This window comes from Mauremys reevesii, linkage group 11, assembly GCF_016161935.1.
Source record: "Mauremys reevesii isolate NIE-2019 linkage group 11, ASM1616193v1, whole genome shotgun sequence".
NCBI lineage: Eukaryota > Metazoa > Chordata > Testudines > Geoemydidae > Mauremys > Mauremys reevesii.
The window spans coordinates 23,873,909-23,896,541 of NC_052633.1; the positions used below are offsets into that span (position 1 = coordinate 23,873,909).

Sequence of the window (22,633 nt, forward strand, 5' to 3'; positions counted from 1 at the left end):
AGAGCTTATTAAGCCACTTGCACCAAGATTTCAATCATTCCTTCTGCAGCTTTGTGGTATTTTGTGTGTTTTTCTGGTTTATGTTGAATTAAAAAAACTAACAAAAATGAATTTTCACTCTGATATTAGGCATCTATAAATATTTATGGAAAGTAATAAAACATATAGTATAGTCACTGATTTACTGATACAGGAATTTAATTGGATGCCAGTATAATGAAAAATTACATCATTTTATGTATGTGTAAAAGAAGATATACAAAGTACAGTATTGTGGTATTGTATGTCATTATGGCTGATGTGATTTTTAATGTTTATTTAATAGGCTCTCTTTAGAACAGTAGCTATGATGGTTCCTGATTATGCCATGATTGCAGAAATTGTCTTGTATTCCTGTGGTTTTGTTACTGCTCGACCTCTGTCAGTGAAAATTGTAGCTACGTATCGTCTATGTTCAGAGCAATTGTCTTCCCAGCATCATTACGATTATGGAATGAGAGCTGTAAAGTCAGTGCTTACTGCAGCTGGTAACTTGAAGGTAAAAGATTTCTTGCATTTTCTTTGGTATCCAGTATTTTAATCAGAGAAGTTTGTTTCATGTTCGTAGCAGAAGAATTTGTTCACACTGTTCCGTACATATTCAAATAGATATGAGTCCTGTTAATATCAATCATATAAGTAGCTAAAACGCTGTGTGACTCTGAAAATTTCGGGGTGAGAGCATATACTTCAGGGCACAATTTAACTTGCTGTGATCATTCCAGGGACTAATCACTTTTTGATGTGCATGTACAGCTCTCATAACTAATGGGAATTACGTATTAATTGAAAGCAAACTACACTCCTCTGTAACTATAGTCAGGCTTTGTCTGTGGCTATGCTAGCTGCTATCTTTGCAAATTTCATGGACCTTTGTCTCATGACAGCAATTCAAGGTGTACTAGCTCAGTCCACTTTTGGCTGGTTCTTTTACTTCCTGTGCATGCAGGAGACTCTAACCAATTTTACACTGACTTGGTGAGGTAATGGGGAGTGAGGCTTTATTCTATTCTATTCTATTCAATGCTATGTAGGTTCTTATCCTGCCCACCTTGCCATAGTATCTGAGCACCTTCCAGTAGTGCATTAAGCAACGTGCCTAACATCGCCCACATGTGGGTTTGATCTCGCTCTCATCCTTGTTCCAAGGGGAGAGCTGTGTGTGCAGTGTAGAATTTTGTTCTTCTTTGAGTGCTTGTTTATCTCCATTCCACATTAGGCGTGCGTGTGCTGTATGCACTGTTGCTGGAGATTTTTCCCTGAGTGCTATCTGTCGTGCTGGCTCTAGTGCCCTCTAGAGCCGCATGCTCATACGCCATTATAAGGAATGTCCCTGGTCTTGCACTCTCTCAGATCCTTCTTACTGCCTGTGATGGTTAATGGAACAACCCCTCTTGCTTTGGCCAGGCTTCTTCCCAGTGATTTTTGGACTCTGTTTCTTAGCTTTTGTTTTAAACATAGTTTTAGTATATATAGATATTGTAGTTAGTTGTAGTGTAAATAGTTATTGTATATAGTTAGTCCCTATCATTGAAGGACTCTCTTCACCCCAGGGGCCAGTATGCCCCAGTCCCTGGCTTCAAAACTTGTGCCTTCTGTGGCAAACCTATGCCCGTGAGCGACCCACACTCCAGTTGCTTGAAGTGCTTGACAATGCTTGAGAGAAACTCATGTGAGGGACAAGTGCCAGATCTGTCATAAGGACTTTAGATCCTACACTAAAGCAGATAGAGAGTTATGGCTCAAGGCTATCCTAATGGAGGCCGCTCTCAGACCAAACTCAGAGCAAAGCCACTCCGATTCTGCACTGAGCACTTCAGCTTTGGTGTGAAGTGCTCCTCTGGCACCGCACTCTTCCCAGCACCATTCACCATCTCCAGTGCCAAGGAAAAAGCACAAGAAGTAGTGCACAGACAGAGGGCACTTGATGGTACAGCAAAAGGACAAGCATGGGGAAGGCAGCACACTGCGACCCACGCCGGGCCAGTCCACCACCCCCGGTCTCATGGTGGCACTGTTGACTCTGCCCAGAGCATGAGTTCGGTGCAGGACCCTCCACTGACAGCTGGAAGCCACCATGGTACCAGCGGCTTGACTATCCCTTCAACCCCAGACAGGGGCGGCTCTACAAAGTAGGCTGCCCCAAGCAGCGCGGAGCGCTGCGCCGCCCTTCCCCAGTCCCGCGGCGGGTCCCCTCTTCCCGCGGCTCCGGCATCCTGGGGAGGGCGGCATTTGCTCGTGGAGCTCCGCCGGCATGCCTGCGGCAGGTCCACCGGAGCCCGGACGAGCGGACCTGCCGCAGTCATGCCTGCGGAGCTCAACCGAGCCGCTGGAAGACGGGACCCGCCGCAGGCATGACTGCGGCAGGTCCTCTCGTCCCGGGCTCCGGTGGACCTGCCGCAGGCATGCCGGCGGGAGCTCCACCGGAGCCAAATGCCGCCCTCCCCAGGATGCCGCCCCAAGCGGCCGCTTGGCCCGCTGGTGCCTAGAGCCGCCCCTGACCCCAGAGGCCTTCACAGTGGCCATGGACTTACAGTCACTCCAGGTCTCCCCAAATCTGATGGGACAGCCGCTGGCTCCAGTGACAGAAAAAGGAAGGAGCAGGGAGTTCTTTCCTGGCACTAGACCCACTGGCATCTTCTAGAGCTAACTGGCCCTGATCCCATTGTTGTCATGACCATCTCTGGTGTGCCCCCTGGACCCTTGATACCGTAGGGAGGCAGAGAGGAGTATTCTTCCACTGTGGTCAGCAAGGGATTATTTCTTGTTGGAGTCAGAAGGGAATCCCTATGTGCCACCTAAGGATCAAAATTGGTATCCAACCTACATGCTACCAGACTTCAGTGCAGTTCCACCTGCCAGCACCTGGGAGCTGCTGGAAGCGGCGGCCAGTACGTCCCTTGCCCGTGCCACTTCCAGCAGCTCCATTGGCCTGGAGCAGCGAACTGTGGCCAGTGGGAGCCGCGATCGGCCAAACCTGCGGACGCGGCAGGTAAACAAACTGGCCCGGCCTGCCAGGGGCTTTCCCTGCACAAGCAGCAGAACAAGTTTGGGAACCGCTGCTTTAAAGTATAGGCTTATAAGAATGTCCACTGCATTGAATGCTTTAACTTTACCTGATAGTATGGGAAGTTACCCATCTTTGGAGGTAGTTGGCACATAGCCCAGAATGTATTTTGCAATACAGAAAGAATGTCAAAGTCAAATTCATATCATCACCTCTCAACAGAATGTTGATGTGAAAGTGGACTGGCAGCCAGTTCCCAAACAATAAGATCAGTGTTAGGTTGTAAAGACTTGATGTAAGTTTATAAACCTACAGCTGGAACATATAGTATTGTCAGTGGACCTGAAACCTGTCATGAATAAATACAAAGATGTACAACAAGAATCAACCTATAAAACAAGCATCTATTTTCTGAAACCATAAAAATAAATTAAGAACATATTTGCATCAGTGTAATTTCTTTTTTAGCTGAAATATCCATCAGAGAACGAAGAAATTTTGCTACTAAGATCCATTATAGACGTAAACCTGCCTAAGTTTTTGTCCCACGATTTACCACTTTTTGAGGTAAGAAGTTAAAGTAGTTTTAGTAATGCAATAAGATTTTTATAGATAGTCATTGATGTAATTAGCATAAAGCAAGGATGTCAAACAAATGATCCAAGGAATACTTTAATCTTACCTATAAGCAATTTAAAATTTAGTCTTAACAGTTTCCCCCCAGGAAATGCATTTAGTCCTCTTTCTAGGAAATGCTGCTTCTGGTTTTAATAGTTTAGATTAATGTAAATTGCCAACAAAATTTTCCAACTAAAAATGATAACACAATAATACATTATAAAGCCTTCTATTCAAGGACTTCAAAACACTTTACAAACAATCATGTGAGATAGGTAAGTAATAGTATTCCCATTTTTAGATGAGGAAATGTATTGTTTCACCCAAGATTTTAGTGTAATGAATAGAGAAAAGAGTCAAATAGATTCAGTGGCCCAGATTCTCTCCTGCCCTGAGTGGATCTTGGTGCAGGACTAGGTTGGGGGACACAGCAAGTTAGCTGTAAGCTTCTCAGGGTGGAGCTATTGTGCCCCTGTGTCCTAGTGGATTTTCTAATTTACGCAGTCTGTTTGTGGTCCCTATGGGATCACACAAGATGAATATTAGTGGCGTGCACAGGCATGTTTGTCTCTATCCGTGATGCGACTAGACATGCCCCTACACCGGCATTGGGAGGCAGGTCGTGCAGGAGCAGGCTCCAGTGATTTATACCAGCTTAGAGCTCCCCTGGGTTGTGGGTATTCTCATCTGGCTAAAAGAGGAAAAGAGAATGTGGTGCTAAAGTGAAAGTGTGCACACACAGACATGGATATTGGTATGCAATTATCCAAAATACAGGTGCAAATATAATGTTATCTGTTTCTGATAGGTGTATGTGTCATTTTGCAAGTGCATAGATTGCATTTTGTAGGTGCATTTTCAAACTTTGGCCCATAACACTTACTTTTGTATTATTTTAGAATGAATTAAAAGGACAGGAAGGTTTTCAGGGTAGGGAATTCATGGAGTATGAAAGTGTGATAGAGCCATCTCTTAGGAATTTGGGGGCAACACTGGTAAACTGAGGCACAGAGGATATATATATATTTGCTTAATAATTAGTTATCTAAATTATAAAATCCAGTGGCACAGTACTATAATATACAGTGGGAAGGCAAGCAGAACACTTTGGTTCTGATGATCAGGAGAGCAAGCAAAAAGATAGATGACTAATGGAGAGGGAATGTAGGGAAGTACATTACAAAGGGGCAGAGCTATTCACCTTGGGGGAAGCTTGATATCTCAAATTGTTCTCTTTGTAGGGAGTGTGATTGTCTTTAAGTGGGAAAGCTTTCATCTTCTCCCCCAAGATTCTGCTGTGGTCAAATGAAGAGGGAAAACTGGTCACTGTCAGTCCCTGATACCAGGTATCTGCTACAGCAGATGCTGGTAGCACAGGCTACTGTATATTTATATTATTTATCAGGTCAGGATGGTATCTTTGTTGGTACCCTGACATCAGTGACTAACACTGTTCTTGGACATGGTGAAAGAGAGAGGCCACAATAGCTCCTTTTCTAAAATCATTAATAGTGTTTTTAAATTGTGACTGGGTATAACATAAGAAGATTGTCATTTCTGAAAAAGTGGGTTGAATTCTCTATAGATGTAATTTCACTAAACTTTGTAAATTGACATTGTAGGAATGAAATTATTGCCTGCAGTATCTGTTTTTTCTTTGTCTCTTAAATATGTTCAACATCATTCTTGGTTTGCTTCAGTATTGTGAAGTACTAGAGGTAAAAATGTAGGATCTCTGCTTTTACATTAAAATGATTGTTTAAATAATTGTCCACTTACTATGAGGTATTGAGAGAGAAACATAACTGCTTTCTCAACCTTCAAACTGTAAATCATACCAACTAGTTTAAGCCTGCTCTGATAAAAGCTAATGTTTATCAGAGAAAAATATATGATCTCATAAAGACAGTTTCCTTTCTCTTGACACTGTTAAATATGTGATGTGGAATGCATAAAATATATAATAATAATGAGTTAGAACATCAGACCATTGGTCATGTATATTTTGGAACTGCATCTTCTTCACATAATCAAATATTTTTACTCATTCAGTTGTTAGCAATGATTTGTGCAATTAACACTACCGTATCCAGGTGTCGTGATTTACACTCTTTGATTCAAAAAGTATAAGTGCATATTTATCTGTTTAGAGTCACAGGATAAAGGGAGTGCATCCTGAATGTCTATGAAGAAAAGATAAACACACATTGTAATTCATTCTTTGGCAGGGCATTACTTCAGATTTGTTTCCTGGTGTGAAGCTGCCAAAACCGGATTACAATGACTTACTAGAAGCAATCAAAATGAACTGTGATGCTATGAATTTGCAAATGACCGACATGTTTGCTGAGAAGATCTTACAGATATTTGAAATGATGATTGTGCGTCATGGTTTTATGATAGTGGGAGAACCATTTGGTGGAAAAACATGTGCCTATCGAGTTTTGGCAGCAGCTTTGGGTGACTTATGTGAGAAGGTAACTAAATATTTTGCCAGATATTTTTTATCAAAACAGTTTTCAAAGAAAGCAAATGCTATAGCATATTCAATATTCATACAGGAAAGCGTTTGGTAGAACAGATGTACTTGTAAACTTGCAGTAAGGTAGTGACACATTTTTGAGGGTCCACAGTACCCACAAGAGGGGGGGATGTGGAAGGAAAATTCCATGTCCTTGTCTACATGGAGTTTCCTCCAAATTGTTCCTGCAGGTTGGGTGAAGACAGAATTGACCTCTTAGGAAAAACCAGGGGTCCAATAATACACCTGTATGGAAGCCACTGGCTTCCTGGCAATGTGGTTCCAATAGACACACATTGTCAAGGATTCCTCATCTGGGAGGCGGCTTCTCTCCTCATTCATCACAAATGGGTAATGCCTCTCATGTGTGGAATACAGAGGTACTCCATTGTTGTTACTGGAAGGATCAAGGACTGAGTCCACCCTTCAACTCTGGCACCAGAATTTCTGCTTCGAATGGAACAAATGAGCACTTCAGTTTCTCCCAACCACTTTGTTTTGCAACTTTAATTTTTATTTGCTCTTATGTTGGAGCAATTTTGTTTCATGTTATAGCTTTTCTCTCCCTCTCTTGATGTGAGCAATCGCCCGAGCACCAAGGCTCTAACACTTTGGTTTCTCTGATACAGCACCTCTTGAGCGGGCTCCCTCTGCCTGCCACCCCAAGCAGCAGAGGAGCCCTGCAAGCATTGAGCAACATCCAAGAGATGCTGCAGGCAACTTTATAGGAGCTTCAGAAGGTGAGCTAGGTCCAGCACCTGTAAGCTGCAGACCCTTGCTCTTCCAGGGCATGGGGCTTTGAGTCAGAAAGGCATGCCAGGGCTTTGACCCCCATCTGAAGCTATCATTCCACCGTGGGAATGCTAGACCAGGATCAAGAGAGTTCTCCTCTCCTTGGGAATGCCTTACAGCCTGCTCAAAGGCAAGTCTTGCAAACTCCAGAGACTCCAGTTTCCAAAAAAACAAAAGGAAGTGTCTCCTTCATAAGGCAGCAATTTGTGAAAGGCCTACATGAAGCTTTTTCTTCTGAAATGCTCATTGAGAGCCTCCTGAGAGCATGAGAAAAAAGATCCCACCATGCCTGAACAGTCTTCATCTGCTACTGATCCTGTAAGCTGCAGCATTATTCTGAGCTTCTAGGTTAATTCTTCATCAAAGATATCAAACCTTCAACTACTGAGTCCAGCAAAGCAGTCAAGGTCTGTTCCACTCAGTCATCAGAAAAGGGTAGGAAGGGAGAATGAACATCATTCCAAGAGCAAGCACAGGCATAGGTCACCCATTCTGGTACCTACTAAAGCAGGGGTGGCCAAACTTTTTAGCCCGAGGGCCACATCTGGGTGGGGAAATTGCATGCAGGACCATGAATGAAGGGCTGGGGCAGGGGCTTGGAGTGTGGGAGGGAGTGTAGGGCGCAGGAGGGGGCTCAGGGCAAGGGGTGCAGGAAGGGTGTGGGATGCGGCAGGTGGCTCAGTGCATGGGGTTGGGGGCTCAGGGCAGGGGTTGGGGTGCTGGACAGGTGCAGGGTGTGGCAGGGGTTTGGGGTACAGGAGGGGTGTGGCAGGGGGTTGGAGTGCAGGAGGGGTGCAGAGTGCAGCAGGGGCCTCAAGGCAGGGAGTTGGTGTGCAGGAGGGGCAGCTCAGGGCAGAGAGTTGGTGTGCAGGAGGGGCGTGGCAGGGGGCTCAGGGCAGGGAGTTGGGGTGCAGGAGGGGTGCGGCAGGGGCTTAGGGCAGGGGGTTGGGGTATGGTGTGCAGGAGGAGTTCGGGGTACAGGCTCCGGCCTGGCGCCACTTACATTGAGCAGCTCCAGGGTGGCAGCAGCGCGCAATGGAGCTAAGGCAGGCTCCCTGCCTGCCCTGGCCCCGTGCCACTCCCGGAAGCAGCCGGAACCATGTCCCTGCAGCCCCTGGGATGGGGGTAGAGGGATCCGGGCGCTGCCTTTTCCTGCGGGTACCTCCCCCAAAGCTCTCATTGGCCGTAGTTCCCCATTCCTGGCCAATGGGAGCTGCGGGGGGAGGTACCCGCAGGTGAGGGCAGCACGTGGAGCCCTCTACCCCTTCCTCCCCCAGGGGTTTCAGGGACGTGGTGCCAGCCGCTTCTGAGAGTGGCATGGGGCTAGGGCAGACAGGGAGCCTGCCTTAGTGAGTGGCAATCCTGTGGGCCAGATCCAAAACCCTGATGGGCCAGATTTGGCCCGTGGGCCATAGTTTGCTCACTCCTGTACTAAAGTGATGCAAAAAGTGCACCATGCTGCTATATTATCTCATATTGCTCATCTGAAAGACAGTTGATGGCTCACATCAAGTCCTTCTCATGCTTTGGCACAAGTTGGTCACATGGTACCCAGGGTATCTCCTGAAATAGCAGTTGGCACTTTCCCATTACTGACCCTTTAGTACTCATGGTGACACTGGCATGCTCAATACCAGTAACCTCAGTGCTCAGGAGTCTGGTGTTGACCTCCATGGTGCAGATGTTTCTGGCATCGACTTTCTTGGTACTGAATGATCTTTTGGTAAATGCACTACCGGAGTCATCTTTGCTCTTCTAAGGCCACTAATGGTGTTTCTGTCTTAGTACCGCTCACTACTGCCATGGTATCTATGAGCACTCTTGCTCTGGTTGTTGAGGGGGGATTTGAGAGCACTCGTGATCCCAGACTGAATAGCTCTCCCCTGGAAAGAAGTATTCTTCCTCCCTCTATGAATATTATGGGGAGGTATTCTACACTCATTCACCTCACTATTGCAAACAGTACTGTCTGATAGGGAATCCAGGAATCATCCTTTCAAGAACAGACCTCAGGGCTCTTGTGAGGAATATTCACCGTGGTATCCACCACCATGGACCTCAGCCCCTTGTCTTTACCACATACAATGTAGGCATTATGGGGCTCCTTGGAGTATGCAACAAACTAGAAAATCTTCCTCCGCTGCCACCTTCCCCTGAATTTGATCTCCCTCCATTACAAGACATTGTAGGTCTCCTCAAGAAGGTCAGTGTCTACAGCGTCACAGGTAGCACCAACAGGATGAGGGCAGTGAAGAAGAGCCACCTGCAGGACATGGAAGATTAATTGATTCCATCAGCAATATCATCTTCCTGACAAGGAGACTTCTGCTCCTAGCCAGCTGGATTATTTTAGAATTTTTCTAATGTCTTTTACAACAGATGGCAGACACCTTAGTAATTCTGATGGAGGGAGTTTGAAGAATTCTACAAAGTAGTGGATCTTCTTCATCCTCTATGCTTGATAGGCTTGTCTTACCTATCAATGGATGACTAAAGATCTGTGGCAGACCCCAGCATCTGTAGCACCTGTGTCTAAGAAAGCAGACTGACACTCTCTAGTTCCCTTTCTGGGAGTGAACATGTCTACCGTTATCTAGTACCAAGATCACTTGGTGCATGAAAGGTCCAAACAATATACACCTGCAAAAATGATTCCAAGGAAGAAGGAAACTAAAAAACGTGATTTATTCAGTAGGAAGGTTTCCTCCTCAGCTAATCTCCAGATGTGCCTTTTAAATGGGTCACAGCAGGCACTTCTGTCAAAGTACAACTATCTAAACTGGAACAAGGTGTCACAATTCATTGAGAAGCTTCCGCAAGATCAAAGGGAGGAGCTAAATTCCCTAATGTCTGAAGGGCAGTTAGTGGCCTGAACATCTCTACATGCTGCTCTAGATGTGTCTGATATGGCAGCATATTTAATGGCCACTTCCATTGAGGTATCCAGGGCTTCATGGCTCCAATATTCCAGAATACTGAAGGTCCAAACAACGATCGAGGACATGCCATTTGAAAGTTGTGACTCATTTAATTCCTGAACTGCTGAAGCTTTGTGTTCATTGAAGGATTTGAGAGCCACTCTCCACTTGCTGACTGCATATGGAGCAGCTCCAAGGAGGAAGCAGGTCAGACGCCAAAGCTTCACCAACCAAAGTCCTTTACCTCTTATTACTACAATCTACAGGTGTTGTCAAAACTACTGAGGAAAAAGCAGAGGTTCCAGTGTAGGAAGCCCTCACGCTCTTTCTCCTCTGTTGCACACCCTGCACCTATCTCAGAGCAGAAAGTTTGATGCCATTGTTGAGAACTCATCAGAACCATGTCAGGATCTTCCTTTTGGCAACCACTTTTTTATGTTTCGGAGGCCTAGAAAAATATCACCTACAATCACTGAGCCCTAGAAATTACAAACAAGAGGTATTCTGTCCAATTTCAAGCACTTCCTACTTTCCATCCTCCTTCCCCATCCCTTTATAAGGGCCTCTTTTATGAAATAAAGTTGGAACAAGTGGTCAACACCCTTCTAGAACTTGGAGTGGTGGAGGAAGTGCCCCTGGAATTCAGAGGCAAGGTGTTCTACTCCTATTGCTTTTTAATCCCAAAGAAGACCTGAACCACATACATTAGCCTAGGCATCAGAAGTATAGTTCCGTGGGCCTTCATTACCATCATTTATACATTCTGTTATCTAAGAACAACTCAACCAGAAAATTACATTAATTGATTTGGTCAAATTTAATTTCTGGTGTGAGGGGAAACAGAAAGTTCTCTGGATCAGGGACTGTCTCTTTGTATATACAGTGCCAACAACAATGGAGCCTTGATGTCTAAATGATACCATAATACAAATAAATCATCATCACCACCACAAAGTTCTGGTAATTTCAGCTGCACTGAAGTTTCTCTAGTGTGGTTGATTAGAGTCTTACAAACAAGCACCATAGAAACATGGGAACCAACCCTAGTGGTGTTCCAGAGATAGGCACATTAGACTTCCCATCTGAGTAGCATCAGGTGTGAAAATGAATCAGAATGATAGACAAGCCTGTGGCTGGCCTTTTTAATTGCTATTACCTCCAAAATAGGCTTCCATTCCTCTGCAGAAGCTTCCTTTTGTGGGTAGGTGATACTTGTTTACATCGTGTCAGAGACAGAAGAAAAGGGTCAACTTAAGTTAACCAAAAGTAAAATTAGAGCTCCTTATATACTTTAAATAATAATAGTGCTTAGCCCTTAAATAGTGATTTTCATCTGTCGATCTCAAAACACTTTACAAAGGAGGGCATCATTTTCCCATTTTGGAGATGGGGGAACTGGGGCACAGCGAGGTCAAGGGACTTGTTTAAGGCCACACAGTTGGTGTGGAAATAGAATCCAGATCATTTAACTCAGAATCTAGTGCCCCATTCACTGGACTAGACTGTCATTCTTTACGTTTCGTTTATCAGGATATTGTTTAGTTACAAAATTTGACTTCCAGCTCCTTATGATACAGTTAGGGTATTTTTCTTTAAAATATTTTCAGATCATCTTTAAAGTTCAGTTTGCACAGATTAGTTCTTGTCCTTCTTGGCCCCAACACTAGGAGTTTTAAGATGTAGTTATATAAAATGGGAGAAACCAAAATAAAATAGATAATACTATAAATTAAACTATTTATGAATCAGATACATTTTATTTTTGTGTATCTAGGGGATGATGGAGGAAAACAAGGTTCAGATCACTGTTATAAATCCCAAGTCTATAACCATGGGGCAGCTGTATGGACAGTTTGATCCAGTCTCTCATGAATGGTCGGATGGCATCCTGGCAGTGAGCTTCAGAGCGTTTGCTTCTTCCTTGGTATGCACAAGATTAAAGTATTTTGTGATCTATGTAAAAAATAATTCTATGATAGACATACACTATTGATGTTGTAGGGGCTTGACTGTGCTTTGTATGCATAACCTGTAATGAGACATTGCTACACACCATTATGGAAGCTTAGTACACCCTGAGCAGCCAGACAAGCGCGTGCGGGGGGTGCTCTGCCGGTCGCCGCGAGGGCGGCAGCAGGAGGTCTGCCAAAGCCGTGGGACCAGAGGACCCTCCGCAGGCATGCCGCCGAAGGCAGCCTGCCTGCCGGCCTTGCGGCGACCGGCAGAGCACCCCCAGTGGTGTGCCGCCCCAAGCACATGCTTGGCGTGCTGGTCCTGGAGCCGCCCCTGAAGAGCAGGTTACCTCAAGTATCTGCCGTATTAGATTCTGACCTTGTATAAACTTAAGCACATCAGAAGCACATTAGTAACTTATTGAAGTTGATGGAACTACTCACTTGAGACAAGTTACACACATGTGTTTGTGGAAGTGGGCCCTTTGTACTTCCCTATACTTTCCACAGGAAATATCCTGAATACTGCTCATGGTTGTTTACACATGTTGTGTAGTATCTTACTATGCGCCTGATTCTGCACACGTAGTCATATTGAATATATCTTACTCCTCAAATAGTCCCATTGACACCTATGTGTAAGACTGAGATCTTCTTACTCATGCTGAGTACGAACATACTCTATTAGTAGTTCAATTGATTTCAAGATGCTGCTCATCATGAGCAAAAATATCAGAATCTGGATCAGTTACACTACTTGAGGAATAATATACTGCTCAGCCTGAGTAAGAGTGGCAGAATGTGGCCCAAAGGTAGCAAGCTTTTAAGGACCACCAGAGTATATGTTTGTAAAAGTTTTAAGACTAGATAATATTCATATGTTATGCTCATTTTCCAAAAATGAATTCTGAATGTAACAACCTTGCTATCAGCGCATTTTCAGAGAAATATGATTTGTGGAAATATACTAGATCTAAAATATTCCAAATTTACTTAGCTAAATATTCTTTCAAAATATTTTCTGTAAACCAGACACCAGACAGGAAATGGTTGATTTTTGATGGACCAGTAGATGCAGTATGGATTGAGAATATGAATACTGTGCTGGATGATAACAAGAAACTATGTCTCATGAGTGGAGAGATCATTCAGATGTCACAGCAAATGAGCCTTATATTTGAACCAATGGATTTAGAAGTTGCTTCCCCTGCTACTGTAAGTATCCATTTTTGGAAATGGTTATCAAATATAGTCTATTATTGTGAAGCCTTGTGGCAAGTTAATATTGTGAAGGAGCGTCTTTTCCAATTTCTTTGCATTAACAATGTCCTGTGTGACAGTTTGTGTTTATGCAACTTTTTAAAAAAAAATAAAACATTTTGTAGCAATTACTCTTAAGTTGTTGATAATGACAAAGAATGTTATCTGAGATAAGTTATGTACGTTCCTTAAAGGCACAACAGGATATCTGGCATAATCAGTAACTTTGACTTAAAATTGAGTAAAAGATCAACAATGAGAGGGCAGGCTGGGTACTACTAGTTGTTGATTATGCTCTGCTGTAAATTGATTATTGTGGTCTAAATCGGTTGAAGAAGAGAATACTCCCACTTTCCCCACCAGGCCAGTCAGTGGTGAAGAATTCACCAAAGCACACTCTGACAAGATCAGTGCTATGTATGTATCTTATGTTCAGCATAGTATAATTGTCCCCAATTTCTAATGACCTCAGAATCTGGATAGTACAACATTTGATATTATTTAAGGCTCTTCTCAGCAGGAAAAACTACAGAGGTCACACAAGGTAACAGATATACTTTTTTTTTGTAGGTTTCTAGATGTGGCATGATTTACATGGAGCCTCACACGTTAGGCTGGAGACCACTGTTGATGTCTTGGCTAAATCTAATGCCACCTGGAGTCAGCTCTGTGCATAAAGAATTTATAGTAGGCTTGTTTGACAGAATGGTCCCGCTTTCTGTTGAGTTCATTAGAAAATGTGCAAAGGTAGGATAAAGAATGCTTTTATGAGATGCAAAACAAATTTATGAGTGCGGTAATTCAAAAGTGTCAAACAAGCAAATGATTTCAAAAGAACATTATCAACTTATGTTTATTTATTTTTTTTAGATAATGTATATTTGGAATTCTGTCCTGTGAATGGTTTTTTCCATTTATATTTTTATTTTGCTCTAGTATATGTTTTTGGCACATACACCATAGAGGATTATTGTCATGTCTCTACTAAGTAATAAATAAATGTACAATTTTCAATTAGTTAAATACATGTGCCATAGAGAACATTTCTGTTATTTCAGGAATTGTCTCCTACTTCAGACACAAATTTAGTTCGATCCTTGATGAATCTAATGGACTGCATGATGGATGAGTTTGCTGACGAGGCCAAAATTAAAGCCATGAGTGAACGTGATGTTTTCTCTTGGCTTGAGGTAAGCAACATTCATCTTTTTAACACATAAACTGGTAAGTCCCAAATTGGACTTTACAGCCAGGAATGGATTGATAAACAATAAAATCGACAATCTTTGGCCATCAAAATAAACATCCTGTAAAATCTGTCTGGGAAAAATTGTTACCTCCTTATTAGGTCCTTTTTAATTAATGCAAATTTTAGTCTTTCATGTTTGGTTTACTGAAATAATAACTATAATAACTGTTAATAAGTTATATAGCATCTGGCTCTATATTTGGGACTGTGGCAAGCACCTGGTCAGACTCCTTGTAAGGGCAGGTACATGGGGAGTTGTCAGACTTGCAGTTCCCATCCTTTGCCTTGTTGTAGGCCATATTTAGGTTTTTAATGTGATCCCTTCACTATACAGTGGTCCTCTTGAGCCTCACCTCAACAAACCTCTTTGAGATGTTTTCATACCAGTGATGATTTTGAGTACATCTCTCAAAATCATGTTCTTTGCTTAGTCACACCAGAGGTTAACCAGAACCGTGATATGATCTTCTGGCCAGCTAGCAGCATGCTGAGATGGAAGCTTCTAGGACTGTTTGACTGAGGTGAGCTTAGTACTGCAGAAATAGAGCAGACCACGTGGAATGAGGGGTTAAACACTGATCAGGTGTATATAAACCAGCAGGTAGTTTCCAGTGCACAAAAGAAGTGGGAAGTGAGTAAGTAGAAGGGCAGGAAAATGCAGGCTTGGGATCTGTGGAGGACTGTCAAAACCTAAGCTTTGCTACCCAGACATTAGCTTCATCTTGAATTCAAAGTATGTGTTCAGAGCCTACCTTAAAGCAAAATCTGGGCTGTAACCTATGTCCCAGTTCAAAGCACATGTAAGCCTGGGCATAAGGGTTTTGTATGAAGATGGTTTGGGTGGTGTGGGAAGTTAGCTACAAGCTCGGTGTGAGCCCAGGATAATCCTGCAATGTAGACATAATTACTGGTTTAGCTTTCTCTCCTTTCCTTGTAATTTCTTGGCTTTTCAAGCCAATTATTACGCATTAGTGAGCAGTTCACTCTTTCTTCCTTTTCCTTCTCTGGAACCAAATTTTTGGAGATTTAAACAGAAAGAAGTATATAAAATAACATGGGGATCTTTCCTGGAATAGGACCATCTGCTGCACTTCTTTTTTCTGCTTTGGTGGTGGAGGCAGAGAAAGTATAACCCTGCAAGCATTCTTTGGGATGAGTGGGTATAATACTCATATAGACAGTACAAAAATGAGACACCACCCCTCCATCCCAAATCCTGATCACAAACTTACATCACCACTATCTACCATAGTGTCTTTTCCATTCTTTCAGTACATTCTAAATAAAACTACAGGTTGATACTGTATTTATAAGTAGATAAGAACCTGTTCATATACTATTCAGTTCTGTGCTACACTGTGCAGTGAATATTACCAATTCTCTACCCCAAACACATGGATTGTACAGTAGCAATTTTGCAAGATACAAATTATTTTGATTATGATGCTGGACACTAATACTGAAGATTTTGGCATGAGGTTCTTCCTAGCCATAGAGTTTCATTTGTTGCTTACACAGATGCAATTGTTATAGTAGACAAAGGGTAAAATCCTCAGCTGATATAAATCAACATAGTTCCATTAACTTCAAAGGAGTTATGCTGATTTACGATAGCTGAGGATGTGGCCCATAGTTCACACATGTTTTGTGGTCATGCTGATGAATCTTTTGAAAACGTTTTAACTTATCATTTACTGTTCATTACCAATTGGTTTGAACAGTCACTCCAGTTCCCAGTGTGCTATCAATATTACGCAGTAGTAATTAGAGCTGGTTGAAATGTTTTCACTGAAACTTTTTTACAACAAAAAATGGCTTTTGACAAAATGGAAATTTTAATGAGAAAATTTCTATCCATGTCAAAATTTGTCAGATTTTCATGGAAATACCAAAATAAAAAAAAACGGAAAGGGTTTTTTTTTTCAAAACCCCCCAAAAATTGATGAAAATTTGAATTTTTTCATAGAAAATAAAATACATTCTTTAACCAGCTGTAATGGTAACTTATTTTTGACAGAATATTTATAAGGGTGTTTTTGTCCAGCTGACGATAGATATAGATTGATCCTTGAATGATTGATCCTTAACTAACCAACAAAAGAATTTTCATTATACATAGTGTGGTCTTATATTGAAAATAAAATTTGAAAAAATATTTTTAAAGGTAAATCTATAGTGCCAGGTGCTGGTCCAGGACAGAAAGGCAGCAGCTTGACATTCTCCTATTCAGGGATCTTCTTCACCAAAGATATTTCCAGTAGGGAGCTTTACCCTTTGCACCCGCTGAAAGCCTGATCTTGCAAACAATTATGCCCACTCTTGACTTTACTGCTGTGAGTAGTTCTATTGATTTCAATCATGAGAGTAAAGTTAAGCATATCTCTAAGTGTTTGCAGGATTGGGACCTTAGCTGGTGCAAAGGGGAAGTAAGGCAATGATGAATAGGGCCCATAGACGGTCATCTAGTGAAATATTGATATTGTATTATTTATTTAACAATGTAAGCTCCTTGAGTCAGAAGGCTAAGCTCCTTTATATGGTGTTCAGCAGATAAAGAAATGAATTGCTGTTTTATAAGAACAAGCCAATGAATAAATACGATCACATGTTGCATTCCTATAAAAGGCTTTCTCAAGTACTGGAAACTACAAGAGAACACAGATTGAGCTGTCATATCTGTGTAATACGTTCCCTGTCATATTTCATTACTTCTATAATATTTTTATTATATGTTTAATTTATATGTTAAGACATTTGGCCAAATCGGCTCCTACTGCAATCAATGGCAAAGATCTCATTGATTTCCGTGGGCAAAGGATAGGCATATTGTAATATACAGCTACTGAAGAACTACTTTATATTCTCTCCACCCCCACTCTAGGGTATTTTCCTGTTTTCACTGATCTGGTCTGTAGGAGGTAGCTGTAAGGAAGACGATCGACTAAAATTTGACAAGATTGTGCGAGAAATACTTGATGGACCAATTAGTGAGGAAACAAGAGAAAAATATAAATTGCTTAGTGGTATTGACCAACTATCTTCAAAGACCTTCACAGTTCCATTTCCTGCAGAGGGAACAATTTATGAATATCGGTTTGTCAAAAAGGTGAGGATTACAAAACAAAATGGGGACACCCATTTTGAATTAATCTTTTTTTGAAGATTATATGGTATAATTTCTGTTGCACAGATTCTCTCATTCATTATGAGTGGGTAACAATACCTCCTACCTCTGAAATTTAGAGGCAGTCCATTGTTGTTGCTCCAGGACTAAGCTCTGCCCATCAACGCAGGTCACCAGAATTTCTACTTCTGGTGGTGGAACAAGTTGGCAGTTCAGTTTGTACCAACCACTTGGTTTTATAATTTTTTAATTTTAATTCATTTTCTTGCAGTAATGGCTTCATTTCAGTTCCTGCATCTTTGCTGCCTCTCATCAGCTGAGGAAGCACTGGAATATTGAGGCTCTAACCCTCTGATTTCTCCAATACAGTACCGCTCGAGTGGGGTCTCTCTGCTCCTCATCCCAGCAGAAGAGAAGCCATGCAAACATTGAAACAAGTCCTTGAGGTGCTATAGATAGCTTTTTGGGAACCTCAGAGGGTGAGCTATGCCTTCCTACTGCAAGCTACACAAATCAGAATACAAAAGCTCATGGAGAAAAACATCACCCTCCTGGCCACACAATAGCAGATTTTAAGGTGTACTGCAAGCTAGTGATCTTTGCTCTGCCAGGCCATGGGGCTTGTGAGGATGAACTGTGCTGTGCTGCCAAAAGCCACCAACCTTTTCGAGGTCATGGTGCTTTGAGTTGGAAAGCTGTGCTAGGGACTCAACCTCCCACCCAAAACCATGACTCCACCATGGGAAGTCTTAACAAGGGCCTCAGATATAGCCATTCAGAGCAAAGGTTTTTCGTATACTTGGTAAGGGAACCCTTCTTGATGGCAAGCAAGTGGTGGCTCATGATCTAGGGCAGGGGTCAGCAACCTTTCAGAAGTGCTGTGCCGAGTCTTCATTTATTCACTGTAATTTAAGGTTTCGTGTGCCAGTTAATACATTTTAACTTTTTTAGAAGGCCTGTTTCTATAAGTCTATAATAAATAACTAAACTATTGTTGTTTGTAAAGTAAATAAGGTTTTTAAAATGTTTAAGAAGCTTCATTTAAAATTAAAGTAAAATGCAGAGCCCCCGGACCAGTGGCCAGAACCTGGGCAGTGTGAGTGCCACTGAAAATCAGCTCATGTGCTGCCTTTGGCATGTGTGCAATATGTTGCCTACCCCTGATCTAGGGAGTATGATCCTTGCTTGGAGTGAGATGTCTTGGATTCTGCCTTGGTCAGATCATTGACGTGCTTTGTGACCATAGCAATGGCTTCTAAAAATTGATAGCTGTAAGAAAGCTGTGCTACACCCGTGAATAGCAATCAGTCATCCTAAACTGATATTTTGTGCATCCAAATGTGCAGGGGAGCAGTTTTTTTGGGAAACAGTAGAGAAATTAGTAGCTGAGATAGCAGGAAACCTCAACCCTCACCATGAAAGCTAGCATAGCAATCCTTTGGTAACTACTAACTCCAAGGGTATCCAAAAAGACAGCTTTACCCTAACCCAAGGGAAAAATCTGCAGAAGCTTCCAAAGAAACCCAGATTAAGTTTTCCTTCAAACCAACGAAATCACCAGTATGACAAAGACAAAGAGCATTTGTGTCTGAGAGCACACAGTTCCTGTACAAGACTCTTCCCTTTGCTGTATCTTCTGCATCCAGAGTCTTAAGAAAAGGTTCTTAGTTGTTACAGCAAAGCTTAGGTCACAAGTTATGCATATGTATACATTCATAGATAACATGTCAGTTAGTGCCATGATCAGAGAAACATTCATAATTTTTCAGTGTATAGTTCCAGAAACCTTCCAGGTAAATTCTTCCTTCCACAATTATTGGAAAATAGTTCTCCCATCATTTTGTACTGTTGACCCTCATTTTGTACTGTTGACCCTCATTTTGTACTGTTGACCCTTTTCTAATTGAACAGTGAGTCATAGTTTGGAATAGAAATTGGTGATAGATATTTTTGATGCAGTTTTGTGTTTACAAATAATGTACAAAGATCTGTGTCTCTGAACCAAATAGCAGGAAATGGCTTCTTTTGCTCACTACACCAAGAGCACACGTTTCAGCCTACACTGTAACACAAAAAACCTTTCCCCAGGTTTCTTCCAGGATAAGCCACATATTTCAGCTGTTCCTTCATGTGTCTCTTTCAGTCTGTTTTCAGTTTCTGTGTATTCTCTCCCCACCTCCACCCTATACCCACCTAGTCTCAATACCCAGTTGAACCCTTTGCCTAACTGTTGCTAGTTTCTGGAAAGACTCTGTTAGGCTTTGTTTTAGATATGGCCCCTTAACTGTCTCTTACAATTGACTTAAATGGTGGATGCATCAGTTTAAAGAGGTTTTAGCTCAAGCCATATTAAGGTTTCACCCAGCTCTTAAGAGTAGCAATCCTTACTACCCCTTAAGACGGTTGTGTCATAAATAATTATTCCTGGAGTTCTGAAGATATATCTCAAGTGTATGGAATACATTTGCCAGTTGTACCCTGTTCAACTGATTGTGTCCAAAATGCCAGAACCTGAGGGCCTCAAAGTTGTTGCAGACAATCTGTTAAAATCTTGCACCAGTTGGCATGGTAAGCATCTGGGAATGCTGAAGAAGGAGTTAATGCTCCCTCTATAAGTTCCCCAGTGGTACTGTGTGGAAAAGTATATGAACCTCATCTGGGAAAGGTTTGCAAAGTAGGCTCCATTTCTCTGCAGAGGCATCATTTGATAGAAAGGTGTTGTCGTGTGGCTTCACAAATAATTCCTTAAATTGCAATATCTTGCTCTATATGGGGGTAATTCGTATTTCTGTCTATTATTCTACTCTGATAATAATTAAAACTCTGCTCATCCTTTTTTTGTCTATTTCTGTGATTCACTATTCAGTGTTTTCCTTTAGTGATGGATGAGGAGAGAAGTTGTGCAGCAGAATGAGAAATTTCTTACCTGACAATTTTCTTTCTGTTAGCAACTTCTCTCTATTCATCTCACTCTGGTAGTCTGGTAAATGTCAGGAATATGATTTGTTAACATATTTAAATCTTTCTCTAAAGGGAGACTTGCACATAATAATTTCCTTAAGGCTAGTCAATAATTACGAATTGTTGTCATAATGACAATAATTGGTTACTGGAGTATTTCTGCACCTTTAACAAAGTCTTCTGGTGGCTTGAGATGAAGGGTGGGGCTTAGTCCTGGAGACTCCAGCCACATTGGACTCTGAGTTCCACAGAGAGGTATCACATATTAGTGATGAATTAGGAGAGAAGTTGCTAAAAGAGAGAAAATTATCAAGTAAGAAATTTATTATTATTATTTTTCTAGTGATAAATTGGCCTGAAAAGTTCCAGTAATTGTTTATTTTCTTTAGGACAAAATCTTTATCTCTGTGTCTTTGCTCATATAAGCAACAGCTGGTTTTCTATATTTAATTGAAAGCACAAAACTGGTTAAGTTTAGTCCAATTTTTGATACTAAAACAAACATGAAAATAACAACTTTTAGTAGTGATTATCCTTTAAGTGTTCATCTATAGTACAATCCATTATATTAATACAGACCTTTTTGGTTTTACTGATTACTATTAAATGTTTGAATATTCATATAATTTAAAACAGGGAGCAGGATTATGGGAACCCTGGGTGGAAACACTCAAATCAGCTCCTCCCATACCTCGAGATATGATGTTTAATGAAATCATTGTTCCAACTCTGGATACTATTCGATACTCTGCGTTAATGGAGTTGCTGACAGTGCATCAAAAACCTTCTATATTTGTGGGGCCAACAGGAACTGGAAAGAGTATCTATATTATTGTAAGTGTTTTGTTTTTCTAAACTGAAACTATATATGGTTAAAAATGTGTATGGTGAAGACTAAACTGCCAAAATTGTAGATAAAAGCAAATCGAGAAACAAATTACTGGAAATTCAGATGTGAAATTATGGCTAATATTAGTTTTATTTGTTAAACATGTAGATCAGAAAAGTTCATCCGTTTTTATTAAGTTCAAGTAACAGTACTGTGTTCATCCTGTGTAACTGTGAGGGGGAAAAGAAAATCTTTTGCTCCTGATACATGATACACATCTTGGCCTTTGCTGCTTTTAAAGTTTGTTATTCACCTGTAATTGCAGCAAGATAAATAATAATGATGTGGTGTGAATCCAGTATATAGAAATATAATTTAAGTTGAAATATACTAGTATGTTATGAAAAATATTTCTGAGCAAAAAAATTCAGCCTTGGGGTTCTGCTAAAACACCACTTAGGCCCTGATTCAGAAAATCATCCCTATACAGCAAAGAATGTAAGCACCTGTGTAACTTTAAGCAAGTCTTAAGTCCTGTCAACTTTAAAGTTAAGCACATACTTAAGTGCTTTGCTGAATTGAGGCCTTAAGCTCTGGTGTCTTGATTTATTGGCATCACCAGAACATGCTGATAAAACTTGAAGTTTGTATTATTGCTTCTATTGTATTATTCTATTATAACTTTCCTTTTATTATTGTGATTACAAGATTCTTTAAAATTCCAGTGTATCATTGGTGCAACTGTGTAGACTTTACTAATTCACCAAGTAAAGTGAGTGTGCAGAGTAGACAGCAAATTCCATCTGACATGATTTTTGGGCATTTAAGCTCACTTGAGGGACCCAATGAGAACTTGACTGACAAAAACAGTTTATAATGATTTGTTCCTTGTCAAAATAATCCTATGGATTATTTTTAGTAAATTATATAGTGCTTGATTATAGCTCAGATTTCTTGACAAGTCTGTTTTCTGTTTATTGGAAGTTTACAAGGTGGTAAAAACAGTATCTCTTTGTCTATCAGGGTTTCGTTTATCAAAAATGTTATGTAGCTGAGAGGCAAAATAATGATACACACACTGATTCTGTAATTAAACGCTTAAAGTAGAGAATAAACATGGTTTCAAGAAAAAAATATAAGGTCTTATAGTTGAACTGGTATAGTATATTCAACTTTGAAGAATCTGTCAGTGTTTACTGTGGAAAATATCTACTACAATATATATCATAATTTGTTTGGTATGGAGACAAATTTTGTTTTAAACAAATTATCAGAATGCTTTACATTACTCTAAAAGTTATTATGATTGCTTTGGATAAATATAAAAATAGAATTATTTTCACTATAGTGTTGCTTACCTTTA

At 41.1% G+C, this 22,633-nt stretch overlaps 1 protein-coding gene across 2 annotated transcripts in view; it reads left to right on the plus strand.

The window, feature by feature from the left end:
* DNAH7 (dynein axonemal heavy chain 7) overlaps positions 1-22,633 on the plus strand; it is a 223,295-nt gene that overhangs the window by 91,734 nt on the left and 108,928 nt on the right. For both annotated transcript variants that reach the window (XM_039493846.1, XM_039493847.1), the window contains 9 exons: positions 326-538; positions 3,515-3,613; positions 5,893-6,141; positions 11,670-11,819; positions 12,880-13,062; positions 13,678-13,854; positions 14,166-14,297; positions 17,238-17,462; positions 21,078-21,275. In XM_039493846.1, the coding sequence (XP_039349780.1) occupies positions 326-538; positions 3,515-3,613; positions 5,893-6,141; positions 11,670-11,819; positions 12,880-13,062; positions 13,678-13,854; positions 14,166-14,297; positions 17,238-17,462; positions 21,078-21,275 (1,626 nt within the window). The remainder of the gene's footprint in view (positions 1-325; positions 539-3,514; positions 3,614-5,892; positions 6,142-11,669; positions 11,820-12,879; positions 13,063-13,677; positions 13,855-14,165; positions 14,298-17,237; positions 17,463-21,077; positions 21,276-22,633) is intronic.